At 28.8% G+C, this 17,845-nt stretch overlaps 1 protein-coding gene and 1 long non-coding RNA gene across 2 annotated transcripts; one reads left to right on the forward strand and one right to left on the reverse strand.

Annotated features, from left to right (window-relative positions):
* Positions 1 to 7,660: 7,660 nt before the first annotated feature.
* Positions 7,661 to 12,615, forward strand: LOC124832260 (beta-amyrin synthase-like). Its single transcript, XM_047306422.2, has 16 exons — positions 7,661 to 7,981; positions 8,058 to 8,243; positions 8,477 to 8,566; positions 8,761 to 8,958; positions 9,080 to 9,164; positions 9,250 to 9,416; positions 9,511 to 9,702; positions 9,798 to 9,911; positions 10,057 to 10,176; positions 10,353 to 10,475; positions 10,548 to 10,646; positions 10,802 to 10,858; positions 10,962 to 11,330; positions 11,423 to 11,503; positions 11,608 to 11,691; positions 12,255 to 12,615. The coding sequence occupies exons 1-16, from the start codon at positions 7,781 to 7,783 to the stop codon at positions 12,375 to 12,377; spliced, it is 2,289 nt and encodes a 762-aa protein (XP_047162378.1). The 5' UTR covers positions 7,661 to 7,780; the 3' UTR covers positions 12,378 to 12,615.
* Positions 12,616 to 16,114: 3,499 nt separating this feature from the next.
* Positions 16,115 to 16,935, reverse strand: LOC148198820 (uncharacterized). Its single transcript, XR_015786516.1, has 2 exons — positions 16,582 to 16,935; positions 16,115 to 16,464 (listed from the first exon to the last, which is right to left on the reverse strand). It is a non-coding gene; the product is annotated as an uncharacterized LOC148198820 (long non-coding RNA).
* Positions 16,936 to 17,845: the final 910 nt, after the last annotated feature.

Consider the following 17,845-nt stretch of genomic DNA (forward strand, 5'->3'; position numbering starts at 1 on the left):
GTTATACGATCTGAAAGCATGGAAGGAATTGGGCCATGGTTGAAATTGACCCAATAGCAAAAATTAAATAACAAATGTAAATTGATGGTTAGCAGGAGGACGGGGAGAATAGTGAGAATGAACGTATGTCTCAGTAGAATTAAGAGCCGTGAAAGGGAGCGTTTCAGCTGATTATTATGCAGTTTTTCCATGACTGTACTTTTAACATATCATATGTTCTTTCAAACTATACAATATAAAATTTTGCATATAAAAGTCACCTTTTTATACTCGGTGCCAATAAGTATAGAAAGTGTTGTTTAAAACAATAACACATTCTATATCGATCGGTTAAGGTTAGAATCAATATAAAATATAACACTTTCAATATTAATTTTGGCCTAAGCTAATATAGAAGTGATGTTTATGCCACATACGAAACATATATAATTTTTCAAAAAAACCATATAACATTATTTTTATTCAAAGACATAATAATATTTAAATAATATAATATTTTCAAGAAATACAATTCTAACCTAATATTTATATGAAATACAATCTAATAGTTCGTTTTGTAACTTTAACCATCAAAAGAGAATTAAATTGGAAAAATTGAAAATTTGATTCAAAATCATTAAATTCTAGACAAATGATGACTTATGAGTCTAAGCCACACTGACCAATCCCTCATGAGAAGAAACCTCAAGCACACATCTTTATAAAGATCTTGAATATAACTTTTACACCTGGAGCCAAAATGTGTTGTTTAAACCCTTAGAAAGACAATTTGAAAATATTTGAAAGAAAACCTCTACAACTCAAGTGCCAAAGATGGAGTTGAACACCACCTCAGACAGTTATAAATACACACAAATACACATCTCATATCCCCATTTATGGCATTAAGTGAATGATCAAATATATAATAGAGTAGGAATGAGTTTAAGGCTTATGTTTAGATGCTACTATAATTCTATTGCAATATTTTATGAGTAATTGAATGCTCTCATGTACAAGTTTAATGTAATTAATTTAATTTCTTGTACTTTTACGTAATATTTATCTATGCAATATTTATCTATGCTTTCATTTAATATGTTTGTGAATTAATCACTTGTCTTATTTCTCTAGTTTGGAATTGAGTAGGAAATAATTCCAAATAGGTATGACAAAAATATTTGTGCCCATAGATACCGCTGATAAAATTCGCAACAGATAACTGATATCCACAAATATTTATTATTCGTGGATAGCGAGAATTTTAATACTTACTCATAGGTCGGATGTTTATATTATACTATATGTATCCACACTATATGCTACTCATAAAATATAAAAATAAAAATTTAATTTATATTTTATTAGGTTAAATTTAATTACAATTAAAATTAATTTATATTTTTTAAGTTAAATTTAATTAAAATTAAGAATTTGATTTAATTTATATGATATTTTATATTTTTTTAATTTTATTCTAAAAGTTTATAAAATATATTTATTTAAATATTCATGGATATCTAGATGAGTTTTAAAATATATGTAGGTATTTTTTAAATAAGTATCCAGGTATCTATTTCGTGTCAAAATATACATTATCTATATCAGATGAGACATATTGTTATTCCTAGTTTTATGGTCAAATACTTTTATTTTTATTTTTTAAAATTATTTTAAACTATAAATTTACATACTTTTAATGAAAAAAATAACTAAATATACTCTGATTTCTCAAAAGATGTGTGAACTTGTTGAAGTGGTTCTTGATTACGTGTGTAGTTTATGTCCTAGTCTAATTACTGGTATATGTGCATTCGTCCTGCTGGTCGAGGACAATGTCTCCATCGATTTAGTTACTGCGACAACTTCGCACAACTACTTTTTCATAAACTCAACATTATTATTTTTGAAAAAAGTTTTATGTATAGCTTCTAATTTTTCTCTTATTTCACACTTAATTAAAAAACATCTTTTATTCTTTAAATTAATTTATTTTAATTTATTTTATATTTTAAAGTAAAAATATCATCTTGTTGATATTGGAAGATGTTGAATAAAAAATGAATGTTTGTCTGTGATCCTCCATTATTTTTAAGAAAATAATACTATATTTTAAAAATATTATTAATTAATGATATGAAAGCTTTTGAATGGTTTACCTTTTATTACGAACATTTATTTTTTTCAATTATTTTATTTAGATCAATTACCAAAACAACATTAAAAATTGCATTAATATTTTCAGCATTTTTTAAAATTAAATGGTTGAATATATTTATTTCAATAGTTTTATTTGCATTAAAATAATTTATTTCTACATATTTGAAATAGAATCAAATTTTCGATGTTGATTTGTGAAGTATACATTTCTAAGATAATTTTTTTTTATTCTTGTGACCCTTAATTTTATTTTTTATATCATGTCGACTTATTTTAATGAAAATTTCATATAAAATCCAACTCAAATCATATGACATAAAGTGTAACCTTCACAATAAAGATCTAGTAATGGAAATGGTTGGACATTAATTTTAACCATCTCTCCTTTCACATCTTAAAATTTCTTTGAGAATTTTGATTTAAGATATGACAAATCATTCATTTGTTTTATAGTTGAGTTTTAATAGGAGATTTGCAAAAAAATTAAGAAATTAAATTAAACTCTTTTATTATGTTTTCTTTTACATATTACTTATAAAGAAGTATGTAAATTAGTTTAATTTACTTAAATTTATTCAACTATGATTAAAATAAATAAATAGATATAAAAGTACATACATTTATAAAATGTTTAACTTTTAATTTTTTAAACTTTTTTAATGAAATGTTACTTTAATAATGATTTACAAATAATCTATTACATATATATTAACTGAAAATTAAATACTTTTCGAAAATATATTTGAATAGTTTATACTTTTGTTTGATAATATTTTTAAGCATAAAATAAAATCTTATAGATAAAATTGAATAAGGTAAAATTATGTTAAAAACATATTAAGAATGATCACAATTTTAGCTGGTAAGAGGCTCTTGGCTTAAGTGATGCAGTAATTTGTTTTGTTATTACTAAAAAGAAATTTTATTCAGAAGCTTTAAAATATTGTTGAATACTGTAGTGTCATAAATCTTATAACATCTTCCCAACTAGACATGTTCAATAGGAAGTGATTTCATAATTTCTGCTGCATTCAGATAAGTTGAGAATTAAATGTTAGAGCATTGAAGATAATATAAAATTCACAAACTGGCCATGACAAATAAAATATTAAATTTTTTTAATAATGATTATTTAGTACACCTAAATTTTTTATATTCATTTGACATCATCTTTACTTATTTTTTATTCTCTTTTTTCTTAAAATAATATAAAAATTTATGCTTTTATAATCATTTTATTCTTATACCATTTTATTTTTATAATCTATGTAAAATGAATATAAAAATGTTACTCTAAACTTTTTTGGAAAGAATAAACAAATAGTATAATAGGTTCGAATCTCCCCCACCTAAATTAACTTCAGAGCTTGATCTGATTAAAATTTAAATTATTAGTATAAAGGTTGATTGCGGTATTAATAGGTCTGGATCTACGGCAACCAAAATTTAACAATTTAATCTAAATAAACTAATTTAAATTTTGACTACAAATGGGAAAAAATTTCAGTTAAACCAATCATTAGAACTAGTCATTTAATGATTAGATTTGTGATTTATTAATTTATTCCGTAAATACTAAATAAATAAAATAATTTTTGCTGTAGTCCTTCTGATTAGTTTTTCCTAGGTCTCTTTCGAAAATATTTGATAGGGGCTAAAACGAAAAAAGGAAAATATATATACTGGAATAAAACAGAATCATAAAAATAAATAAAAAATTATAACGACCAATATTTAAATATTTTATGAAATAAAAATTTCAGAAATAAAAGCATTTTAAAGTAGTAATATTTCTAAAATAACTCATTTATTCTCTCTATATATTCTTATATTTTAATTGTGATCATTAAATTTAAAGTTTGATTTGTATTGAATACTATATATACGATTTATTTCTTAAAAGTTTGTGAATTTCCTTATGTTATCTTTTCATTAAATGTTTCAATGGTGAGAAGATATCTCTCTTACTTAAGATTTAAGTTATTTTTTAATATAAAAGTCAGAAATTTGTTTAAAAGATAAAGTTATAATAAACAAAAATTTAACATTTATGATATACTTTTGTAAATTTTCTATCTATCGTTGTTTATATCTAAAATTTATCTCTTATAAATTTCAAAGTACCATTTCAAAAAATTCATAATACATTTTGTTTTGACAATCAACTTTTGAAAAAATAAGTATATTATAATAGTTAATAAAAAATAATAAAATAAGTGGTTATACAAAATATTCATAAACATGAAAAAAAAATATCAATACTTAATGTAGATCTAAAATAATAAAAATAATAAATTTATAAATTATATAATGTGATAAGAAAAATAAAAAATATATAACTATGGTGAAGCACCATCCACCTATATTTAAAACCATCCACCTATATTTAAAGACCTGTACGTTATCTTTCATACCACGTTTCTAAAAATTTCGAAAGTTATTAGTGTTGCAATGAAAGTTATTAGTGCTGCTATGATTGAGCTCAGTATTCATCGTATAGTAGTTGCATGTCATTTTCAAGTAGATGTTGTCATTTCATTTTGAGGTTGACCATAGTTTGAATTAGGACCATTTAAAGGGTACACCATTGTGCAGTAAGATCACATTCATCTTCTTTCAAAACTGAATGTATCTTAGAGTGGGTGAGAACTCCATAATCAGGTTTCTTCTTCTTTTTGTTTTTCTTTTTCTTTTTTTGGTTAAATAATATTTTTTAATCATAATGCAAGAATGTTTGGTTTTCTATTTCCCTCTTTTAACATTCTAAGTTCTATTTCCAGAACAAACAAAAAGAATATGTCTCGTACATAGGCAAAGTATGGTATGAATAATAGACATCAACAACGTTCTAAATTTTTTAGGATGTGCTTGTCTACTTTGTTTTAGGATAAAAATACTAGTATTAGACAAAGTATAGAGTGTGGGTTTAAGCCTAACTCAACCCCACAAAATCGATTTGTAAGATGAGGTTTGCACCTCACTTATATATTATAAATCGGTCAGTCGATGTGAGACTTCCAACATACCCCTTCACACTGAGGTATAGACATCTCGTGCGTGATAGTGAATTAATGGGGTGGTCCGATAGCGGCCCGAGAACGGGTGGAATAGAAACAGAAATGCCCACTTAGAACTCGCTAGGATAGAACCATGACTCTGATACCATATTAGAAAGTAGGTTTTAAGCATAACTCAACCTCCACAAAACCGACTTGTAAGGTGAGGTTTGCACCTCACTTATATATTATAATTTGGCTTTATCTCTAGTCGATGTGAGACTTCCAACACACCCCCTTCACGCCGAGGTATAGACATCTCGTGTGTGATAGTAGAAATTGAGTTAGGCTTTAAAACCCACTTTCTAATATGGTATCAGAACTGTGGTTAGAGCCTATCCTAGCGAGTCCTAAATGGACATTCTATTCTTCTATTCCACTCGCTATCGGGCCACCCAATTTTTACTATCACACACCAGATTTAAGTTATTTTTCAATATAAAAAGTTAGAAAATTAGTTTTTTAAAAGAAATAATTATAATAAACAAAAATTTAACATTTATGATATAATTTTTTAAATTTGTTTATCGTTGTTTATATCTAAAATTTATCCCTTATAAATTTCAAAGTACCATTTCAAATAATTCATAATACATTTAACGATAATTTTGTTTTGACAATCAACTTTTGAAAAACAAAATGAGAATATTATAATAGTTAATAAAAAATAATAAAATAAGTGGTTATAAAAAATATTCATAAACTTGAATAAAAATATCAATACTTAATGTAGATCTAAAATAATAAATTTATAAATTATATAATGTAATAAGAAAAAATATAAAATATAAAATATGTAAGCAAAATTAATATATTTACTATTACTAAAAACATATAATTATCATGGAGCACCGCCCTCCTAAGTTAAAGACATGTACGTCATCTTTCATATACCACTTCGTTTCTAAGTTTGCATTCAATTTTAGAAAATGAATTCGAAGGAGAGAAGGTGGATGTATTTGGAAGGATTTGAAAATGAATTAATTGTTGTTTTTTTAAAAAGATTTGGAGATAGTTGAGAGTGAATTTGAAAGTAAAATGTGTAAAAATTAATGTAGAATTTGACCGATGTGATAAATAAATAAAAAAAATGATTTAATTGAAAAAAATTAAATATTATCAAAATATTTTTAGTAGTAAAGTAATATAAAATGATAGTTGTTAATATTATATATAATTGTAAAAATTATTATAAAAAGAAAAAAAATTAACATGAAAAAAGTTGTATTATTATTATTTATTATTATTATTATTGAAAGTAATCAAATTTCGTAGTTAAAATTGATTTCCTCATCTATGGAATTCAATTACAATAGTGCATGTAGTATGCAGAAGTTTGATTTCATACATTTTTCATATATTATTATAAGGAATAAGAATGTCTTTTCATTATAATCACCCACAAATCTCTCCTATTAAGAATAAAAAAAATTTATATCCCACAAATCTTCCTCTCTCATCCTTCATTTTCCATGAAAACGATAATAAATTAAGCGTCAAATCAATTCGTCAAATCATCCTCTACACTTACAGCGTATTACCAAAACGAACAGAGCATAAGAGTTTGGAAAGTTGCCAGTGTTGCAATGAAAGTTATTAGTGCTGCAACAATTGAGTAGGTATTAATCGTACAGTAGTTGCATGTCATTTTCAAACTGATGTTGTCATTTCATTTGAGGTTGACCATAATTTGAATTAGGACCATATAAAGGGTACACCATTGTGTAGTGAGATCATATATCCATCTTCCTTAAAAATCATATGTACAGTAATTGTAATGATAAAAAATGTTAATAATGATTCTTAAAAAGTTGTTTATAAGGAAGAAATGGTAAAACATCACTCGTCCAAAAATGTTAGATGTTAAATAACTTTTATATTTTCAATGTAATAACTAGCTTTTAATAATTGTTATATTGTGGTTTTAACCATAACTAGTTTTTAATAATTGTAATATACAAAAATGTTAAAATTCTAGTTTTTGAATATTAACAGTAATAAAACTTTTTAGAAAAACTATTTAAAAAATTTCAAAGGTAAATACATGTATAAATTAATAATAATAAATCATCAATTAGATATAAGCTAATCACTATATGATAACACTACTCAAACATTAACTTTTGTGTGATAAAATATAGAATTTTAGATAGAACAGGAAGAGCAGAAAAATATATTAAATATACAAAATCTTGTAATATAAAAATTTAGATGCACTTAATTATATACTATAATTTAAAAAATTTAGTTTTATTTCTAAAGGTGAGATCTCCTACACACTTCCAGTTTTCTCATCCTTTCAATTATGTTTATTTATTATATTTTGTATTATTTTTTTAGAAAACATTTCTATTACTTTGCAATAAAGAGCACATGTTTTAATAAATGATGTCCATTCATTCAGAGATAAAAGACCAATTAATTCTACTGAATTGTAAAACAAATGAACAAATAGCTACTAGCAGTTTCCATTGAATAGGACTATAAATTCAGTTAGAAAGAAGGCCACACAAAAAATTTGGTAATTAAAATGCACTTACGAAGAAGGATATGAATGCACTGTGCAGCGAAAGAGAGAAAAAAAGATGTGGAGGCTAAAGATAGGAGAGGGAGCGAAGAATCCACACCTGTTCAGTACAAACAATTTCGTGGGAAGGCAAGCATGGGAGTTTGATGCAGACGCAGGAACTGCTGAGGAACGAGCCGAAGTTGAAGCTGCTCGTCAAGATTTCTATCAAAATCGCTTCCAATACAGAGCCTGCGGTGATCGAATTTGGCGGTTTCAGGTAACTACCTCTAATGTTAGTGTAAATATGATGTTGTGATATGATTTATATGTTTAATGATGAATGACTTATACAGATTCTGAGGGAAAATAATTTCAAACAAACGATAGATAGAGTGAAGATAGAAGATGGTGAAGAGATTACATCTCAGAAAACTACCCTAGCAATGAAGAGAGCTGTGCATTACTTAGCAGCTTTGCAGACTAGTCATGGTCATTGGCCAGCTCATATCGGTGGTAGCCTCTTTTTTATCCCTCTCATGGTAATAACACATACTACAGCAGGAAAACTGTCAATTATTGAAGGATTAATACCGACGACCTACATGTCAAATAATTTATGTTTCACTTAATTAATCGATATTATCAGAATTAGACGTGAGCCATATATAATATTATAGATAAATCGATCATTATAAGACTTTTTGTAAGTTTAACTTTGTAACGTTGAATACTACAGTTAACTTTTTTCGTTTTTCTATTTAAAATACCACAGGTCATTTCCTTGTACGTTATTGGACATCTTGATTCTGTGTTTTCGGAAGAACATCGCAAAGAAATTCTTCGTTATGTATACTATCATCAGGTATACATGTTAATAAGTTCTTAACATTTTTTTGTAAGACTGAAACTATTGTGAACACTGAGAAAAAAAAAAGCAACATAAAATATATTTACTCTTTCTTTTTCCATTTACTTATAATTTATATATAACTTATCATCATAATTTTTTTTATGACAACACACTGAACAATATTAATACAAAATATTGATTTGAAGAACGAAGATGGAGGGTGGGGACTACACATAGAGGGTGAGAGTGTGATGTTTTGTACTACACTTAATTACATATGTATGCGAATTCTGGGAGAAGGGCCAAATGGAGGTCTTAACAATGCTTGTGCTAAAGGAAGAAAGTGGATTCATGAACATGGCACTGTAACTCATATACCTCAATGGGGAAAATTCTGGCTTTCAGTAAGTTATTTCAAAATTTAGATACAATATATATATATATATATATATATATATATATATATATATATATATATATATATATATACATATTTCACTAATTTAAATAATTTTATACTTGTAGGTTCTTGGTATTGTTGATTGGAGTGGATGCCATCCTTTGCCACCCGAATTTTGGATGCTTCCTAATTTTTTTCCTATGCATCCAGGTTGAATAATTATATTATTCCATACTCTCCGAAACAATAAATAATAATTGAGCTTATTATCTTCTTTTTTCCTCAATCACTGCAGGAAAAATGTGGTGTTATTGTCGATTGATATATATGCCCATGTCTTACCTATATGGAAAAAAATTTAGGGGTCCAATCACACCATTAATTCTGAATTTGAGAGAAGAGTTATTTACTGAAACATACAATGAAAATATTTGGAAGAAAGCACGTCATAAATGTGCAAAGGTAAACTTTTACATTTAGGCAAAACGTTAAGTATAATTTTGAAGAGAAAATTTAAAATTATATGAAAACATAATTGTTGATTTATACATTACAGGAAGATCTTTACTCTCCCCGTCATTGGATACAAGATCTGATATGGGATGGCGCTTATTTTTTTGCTGAACCCATTCTTACACGTTGGCCCTTTAGTAAGTTTGTAAGAGAAAAAGCACTTAAACTAACGATGGAGCATATTCATTATGAAGATGAAAATAGTCGATATATGGACCCTGCGTGTTTGGAAAAGGTAAAATGTGTAATACAATACCAAAGGGATAAACAAATGAATAATTTTTTATATGAAAAATGTTAACTTGCCATTCATGTGTTTGTATTGTCCAGATTTTATGTATGCTTGTTCGTGGGGTGGAAGATCCAAACGGAGAAGCTATTAAGAAGCATCTTGCAAGGGTTCCAGATTATCTGTGGCTTTCAGAAGATGGAATAACCGTACAGGTACGTATTTTGGATCGTATGTTTTAGTGTAGACATTTTATAATATTTGAAGATTATTGTGATTGATAACGTTGCAGGAAATCATAAATGAAATAACAACAGTTGGTGAGATAAATTAACTCACTCGCGTGTTTATACAATGCAGGCTTCTGGTAGTCAAACGTGGGATGCAGGCTTCATTGTTCAAGCTCTTTTAGCTACCGACCTAATGGATGAGTTTGGTCCCACACTAGCAAAAGCACATGATTTCATTAAGAAATCTCAGGTCAAATTAATAAGTTTCTGAATAAACATATGACACAATTCACCAAACTAACTGATTGGATTCATTAATTACTAGCTAAAATTAACTACAACCATCACAATTGTGACAGACAAGTGTTTTAATGAGTGTTCAGTAGGTTAGGTTAATGACTGTGAAATGGATTTGTGATATCTTAGGTTGAAAATAATTCGTCTGGAGATTTTAAGAAAATGTATCGCCACATTTCGAAAGGGTCATGGACCTTTACTCACCAGGACCATGGATGGCAAGTTTCTGATTGCACTGCAGAATGTTTGAAGGTGACCTTATCACAAACAACTTAATTTGTTCATCTATAACTTAACCAGTTAATTAATCATCCTACGTTTCAGTGTTGTCTGCTTTTATCAGCGATGTCAGAGGAGATTGTGGGAGAAAAAATGGAGCCACAAAAGTTATATGATGCAGTCGATTTCATATTGTCACTTCAGGCGAGTATTATCAAATTTCAAACATCTTCTCACCACTTTTTATTTTGATAATTAAATCAACATTTTAAATTGAAAAAAGTTTACCTTATATACGTTCAATTTGCTTGTGTATGATTTTTAATATTGACAGAACATGTAAATTTTGATTACTACAGAGTAAAAATGGAGGTATAACCGCATGGGAGCCTGCACGATCTGAAAAGTGGTTGGAGGTTAGCGTTACAAAATATAATGTTTATAAATCCATTAATAGATGGAAAAACAACTTTTACCTGTCGTTAATGAATTAATATTATTTTTGGTATTAATTCGTAGTTACTGAATCCGACGGAAATGTTTGCTGACATAATAGTTGAGCACGAATATGTTGAATGCACTGGATCAGCAATTCAGGGTTTGGTATCGTTCAAAAAGGAATATCCAGATTACAAGAAGAAAGATGTGGATAATTTCATTGCCAGAGCAGTGAAATACCTTGAAAATGAACAAAAGAGTAACGGCGGTTGGTATGGAGAGTGGGGAATTAGCTTCACTTACGGTTCTTGGTTTGCACTTCGAGGTTTAGACGCTGCTGGAAAGACTTATAATGATTCCGAAGCTATTCGTAAAGCTGCGAAATTTCTACTCTCAGTACAGAATGAAGATGGTGGTTGGGGAGAAAGTTATCTTTCATGTCCTTTGAAGGTTTGTAATTAAAGCACTAATTATGATTACAATTTCGATAAGCTGAAATGTTTTAAATGATAAATATTAATGAGTGGCACTGTACAATGAAGACCTACGTGCCTCTTGAAGGAAATCGATCACATGTTACTCAAACAGCTTGGGCTTTAATGGCTTTAATTCTCACCGGTCAGGTATTATCTTTAATTTGGATCTTTGTTTGTCAGAAACTATACAAGTATTCTTCATAGTATCATGAAATGATGTATTAAATTAGTGTGTTCTTTTTTGTATGTAGGCCGAAAGAGACCCAATTCCCCTCCACCGTGCAGCAAAGTTAATAATCAATTCACAGTTACAGAGTGGTGACTGGCCTCAAGAGGTACCTCTCAAATCTCAATAATTTCAATTTCATTCTGTAATTGTTATTTGGTTGTGTTCCGTTGTTTTTAGTAATTTTTGTTTGATATTTCATGACACATTATTAAAAAGTAAGTAAAGGTAGTGTTGTAAAATATTTGGGTGTGTCAAATAAATTTTATTTTTTTTGTTTTGTTATTTTATTTTTAAAAAGTAATTTTGCCATGACCATGCTATAGAAAAATTCACCCTCTTGCGGTCACTGCATTTGTCAGGATAGCGTTAATTAATTTACGACAAAATAGACCTAAGAAATTACATTTAAAATATTGTGTATTTTAAAATTTCAAGTTTCATCACTATTTTACTTTTAAACATTTTCAAAAATTTAAAATAATACATGTTAAAACTATCTTTAACTATGTGGAAGCATCAAACAATTAAAAATGATTTGCTTTGTAAACCAGTAAGTTAACGTGCTATTTATTTCAAATACATTCTAATCATGTTTTGTCATTGATTTGAAATTGCTGCATTATTGGAATTGGGTTTTCATTTCTACTTCTTTTCTGTATCCTACTGCAGGAAGCGACGGGAGTATTCTTGAAGAACGGCGTGTTGCATTACGCACTATACAGAAATGCTTTTCCATTATGGGCTTTGGCTGAATATCGCACCAAAGTTTTATTGTCTTCCACTTCTCCTTAGCTTCAAATGCTGTCATCTCCTACAGACAATTAATATCACAGAAATAGAGAATCCAGCAAAATAAAAAAGAAGTTGGTTTTTCAGTTCTGTAATAATATGTTCCTTTTCATGTGTTCGTAATTCTTAAACAGACATTTTCTGTCATAGATTGATTGCATCATTAAAAATACTACATGTGAGAATTAAATCGAATGCGTGTATGATAAAATTACAGTTTATATTAGGATGTATTTGGACTCATCGGCGCAATTGCACCCCACAACCATTTCTTATAATCTATCTGTTGTAATACAAGTGATTCACCGATTGTTGCAATTAAAAATGATTCCAGTTTTGAGGGGCAAATAATTGGGGTCAGCAAATCTGACCATAGTACCTGTCCTAATTTTCAGAAGAATATTGTTGAGACTACAGGTAGCAAAAACAATGATACTAAGGAAAATGAGTTAGCAAACAAATGGTAACCAGATGGATGTGGAGCTTTCATTCGGTGGTTTTGCAAGTTTAAGTTCAGTGAATTCTACAACATCATGTATTTTGGGTGAGGAAGCACAGATATGCGAAAATGATGATCGTGGAAGCTTTTGTCAAGATATTTCTACCATTGACTAGTGAATAAAAAGACCACTATACTAGCGTAATGCATTGTAATGTTGCCAACCGCATAATGTTGATTGTGGAGTTAGTTCATCATCCCTTAGTATAGATAACATGGAGACTAACTTGACTACTGCCACAATATCAGATGATGGTGTACCTGTCAATCCCCAAATAGTTCTCACCGATCTTGAGTGGAAGGAAGCTATGGATTTTAAATTTGATGCTCTCATTAAAAACAATGTCTAATGTCTAATGGATGTTTTTATTTAGGAACAAAACTTGACTTATTGGTAATTTTATACTCTTAAACTTAATGCATAGTTGTTTGTTAAAGATTCAATGATTTAGAACTTAATGAGTTATCATGGGTTCAAAGACTTTAGGGAGAGATTTGAATATGTTTGTGAGTTTATTTTGACATGAATATGGAATTGAGATGTTTGTCAATGCATGAGAGTGAAGTGGATGAACTCTAGTATCAACAAATTGTAAATAATCTATGTTATAATTCCTTTCACACCAACTGTCTGATGAAAATGTCAAAAAAAAATTTATTGTGTTTTGTGAACTCTATGGTTTAATTGAGCTTGAGCGCAAGAGTTGTTGAGTTTGCTACGTTGAGACAAATGCATTTGTCGTTGGTGCATTTGTCGTTAGTTTAGCAGGCAACACTACCATGTTACTACTCGACCATAAACTAGTATGGATATACTCTACTAGCGTGCTATTCTTTAACTTGGCAAAAGATAAATGAGCAATTGGGCCCACCCTGACCCATATAAGTGAGGATCTACAATGTTCATAATTAACCTATAAATAGTGCATGCATCAAGTAAATGATTGAAGTTCTTTTTTTCCAACATCAATTGCTATTTGACGCACCCTATTATCTCAGGTGTTAGAATGTCTTTTGCAAACATACCACCATCCATCAATGGATGAGTACTGGGGGAGGGCAGAAGAAAACCCCACTTGACGCACGAAAAATGGAACAAGTCCGCGGAACCTATTTTCATAGGGTATTCTCGACTCCGTAAGTATAGAAAAAGACGGTGAAAAATGAAGAAATTTGAAATAAAAATTTATGAAAAATAATGAGTAATGTGATAGGTTTAATAAATTAAAAAAAAATAGTTTAATTCATGAAAATAAAAAATTTATTTAATAATTATTATTATTATATAAAATAAATATTATTATATTAAGAATAAAGTTAAATATATTTTTACTTCTTTAACTTGTGAAAATTTGAATTAATCCTTTTTTTTAACTTTGACCCAATTTAGTACCTGAATTTTAGTTTATTTGACTTTTCAAACACATTTTATGATAACATTTGAATTGTTTATTAGACTTTTAAAATTTTATTTCATTATTATTCTTATTAGTAGTAGTATTATTTGGTATTATTATTATTACTATTATTATTATTATCGTACATAAAAAAAACCTTAAAAGGCATTACAATAACTACACAGTCATGAGCTACTTTTATGTTGAAAATTTCTCACTTTTGTGAGAATCAATCACTCAAATTAGTGTAAATATAGTAAAACAAATAAGTAGTTACACGATGTTCACCTCAAGGTATATACTATACGAGTAACTGAGGGAAAAACGTGTCCACTTAAGTGATCATGCAAAGATGGATATGTGGGATGTTAGCATTAGGCTATCCTCCCTAGAGTGAGGGGTTTACCTTCCATTATATTGAAACTTTACAATAAAATATTCGCTATGCATGGCACTATAAGTGATCAACTTTCATTGTGCATGAGTTTAAATTTTATTTTAATTTAATTTCAACTATTAACAAATTATTTTATATTTAACCACTTAAGGTGAAACTTGTTGCCTAACAATTTAATCTATTCAAACATTTCTTTTATACTAATGGCACTATAGTTTTAATTAATTACACCTACTAAATTTTAATTTAAAAACTAGTCATCATCTTTTATAAATTATTTCTATTATAAAATCATTTTTTTTAAGAAATTGTTTAATAACGAGTATTTCTGATTTTTTCAGACCAATTACCAATTCATTCATATGTTATTATGCTTGTGAAAATTAGATAAAACAAAAATTATAAAATCAAAACTATTATAAAATCATTTTTTGTAATAAATTGTTTAACGACGTGTTTCTGATTTTTTTCAGTTGGAACTACATAGGATGACAGAGAAAATGTTAAAGTGAGAGAAATGGTTGAAAGGATGAGAGATGTGAGTAAGGGTTTGAGGTTTCTTGTTTTTTTAGTTTTGAGAATAAAAATTATTCAAATACCCTTGACCTTAAAATTTAGAATCCATATATATAAGGGTATTTTTGTCTACTAAAATCCGATATACATTACTAAAAATGTACCAATTAAAAAACAGACGTACGCAAGTTAGCAAACACTATATATATATATATATATATATATATATATATATATATATATATATATATATATATATATATATATATATATATATATATATCTTAAATAGAAAGCTTGATTTTTTATTGAATACTATATAGACATTCTTTTTAAGTTATAATTTTCTTATATTATCTTCTCACTAAAATTTTCAATACTGAAAGTTATCTCTGTTATTTAAGATTTAAGTCGTTTTTTAATATAAAATGATCAGAAAACTAATTTAGCATTTATGATATTCATAAGCTTTCTATTATTTATTTATGTATCTAAAAGTTTTATTAAATTTCAAACCACGTATTCAAAAAAAGTCATAATACATTTTTTTACAATCTTTTAGAAAAAAAAGAGTATATTAGCATAGTGAATAAAAAGTAATAAAGTGAGTGGTTGTAAAAAATATAATGATTTTCAAGCTATCATGGTCTACCTACATTTAAATATCTTTGCAGTATCTTTATTGGCACCGTCATCTTGTAAACCCAATACACGTAGTTGTATGTCATTTTGTAAACTTGTCATTTCATTTGATGTTGATGATAGCTTTAATGAACACTATATAAAGGATGCAGCATTCTGCAGTAAGATCAGATCCATCTTGCTTAACAAAGCAAATTTTATTATTCTCTCACGGGTTCCATTGACAGCCTTTCTAGTTCTTCATTTTATTCACTAAATTCCTTCCTAAAAGAAAGGATCCATTAACCAATTTCACAGTAGCATTTCATAATTTCATTTAGAGTATCTAAAATCACAGGAAGAGAATATCTTCTTCTTCTTCATTACACAAAACCCAGTACACTATCTATTGCCAATCCAAAAGCTCATTACTACCATCATCCAATACCTACACAAAATTATCACCTTTCATGCTGCACAATTTCAACTAATTTTTATCATCTTCATCTAACTCATCTACCCCTCAAATCAAACTTGATTCATCACAACCTACGTTCAACCAAAACACCAATTCATTATCATCTCCCACAGGCACAGTGCCAATAACAGGGAGACCATAGAGAAACTTGAGAAATTGAGAAACTTTGATGTTTTCTTTACCTGCTCCAATTATATGAAAACACAGAATGTTAGAAGTCCCAAGCCTATCCTAGCGAAATTTACAAGCCTGTTTAACAGGGAAGAGGAACAAAAGGATCTAAGAGCAAAAAAGCAAACCATTATGGCTCTCGCAATTTGGGGAAATCAGAGGGCACCGGTGACGTCGCCAGACACCATGTTTGCCGGCAGTGATTCTCATTGGAGATGTGATGGATGGCTTTTCTGTTGGTGTTAGAGTCGGGAATCAGAAGGAAATGAAGCTTTCTGGGTCTCTTTTTTGGGGAAGAATATGAAATGGGCTTTGGGTGGGCCAGCCTTACTCTTAGCTTTCAGTCTTTACATCATGCACCCTCATTTTCATATACACACTTCCATTATCTTACTTTAAGTTTTAACCTTCTTAAAACTTTACAATCTAAAGGAAAATAATAAAATTATACTGAGATGATAAAATGAAAGGGGAAAATAAAGAAATTTTACACGGTCTATTATTCATTTTAGTTCTTGATCTAATACTTGGTTGAATTGAATTTGTGACATCCCAAATATATAGCAGATATATATGCAAAGACATCACCAATTTATAATATTAGAAAGCAGTTAAGAGATCTACTTAAACTATTATAGGATTACAGTCTTCCGCACTAGAGTATTCCAAAATATGTCCAGAATTTGAAACTTAAAACATAACAAGGTTCTTCAAAATGACATAAGAGAACTAAGAATTCCTAGTGAGTCTAAGCTGCAGCATCATCTTCATTTCTCTCCAATGTTGCCTCCAAAGAAACCTCATCTTCCTCTGCTCACATCCAAGTGGATGATCATTGCAAAAGAAAACACATACAACAAGCACACAAACAAGCAAGGGTGAGCTAATTATATAAAACCATGCATCATATCAAGCACAAGCACATAACATACAGGAGTTAACTTAAATCAAAGCAGTTTAAGGCATACATCCTAGCATGTTATCTTCTAGACTTGACTCGTCCAGACTTTAGAATGATAGTCGAGCTATGGCGGGTCCTGCACTCGTGATGACTTATGAAACTTGGGTTCCCTACCCTGCCACACTCACGAGGTTAGCCTGTTCCGGGCCTTGAGGCATACTGGAAGCCCCCAAGACTAAGACCTCCTGCTACTCCTCACCACATGGATTAATCCCTCTACTTGAGTATGATTAGCCATTGGAGTTTCAGAATGACCTCCAAGACTGAGCTCCTACTTTCATTATAAAACACTAAGGATCTCACCAAGAGATCCTACACAGATGGAACTTGATTTACAACTTGGATCATACTTTCATCACTTTATAATCATATACTTTCTGCCACAATCAATATATACACAATCTCAACAATATACATTACTCACCACTCAC

This window comes from Vigna umbellata, chromosome 5 (assembly GCF_029865625.1).
Source record: "Vigna umbellata cultivar VRB3 chromosome 5, Vumbellata_1.0, whole genome shotgun sequence".
In the NCBI taxonomy this organism is placed as follows: domain Eukaryota; kingdom Viridiplantae; phylum Streptophyta; class Magnoliopsida; order Fabales; family Fabaceae; genus Vigna; species Vigna umbellata.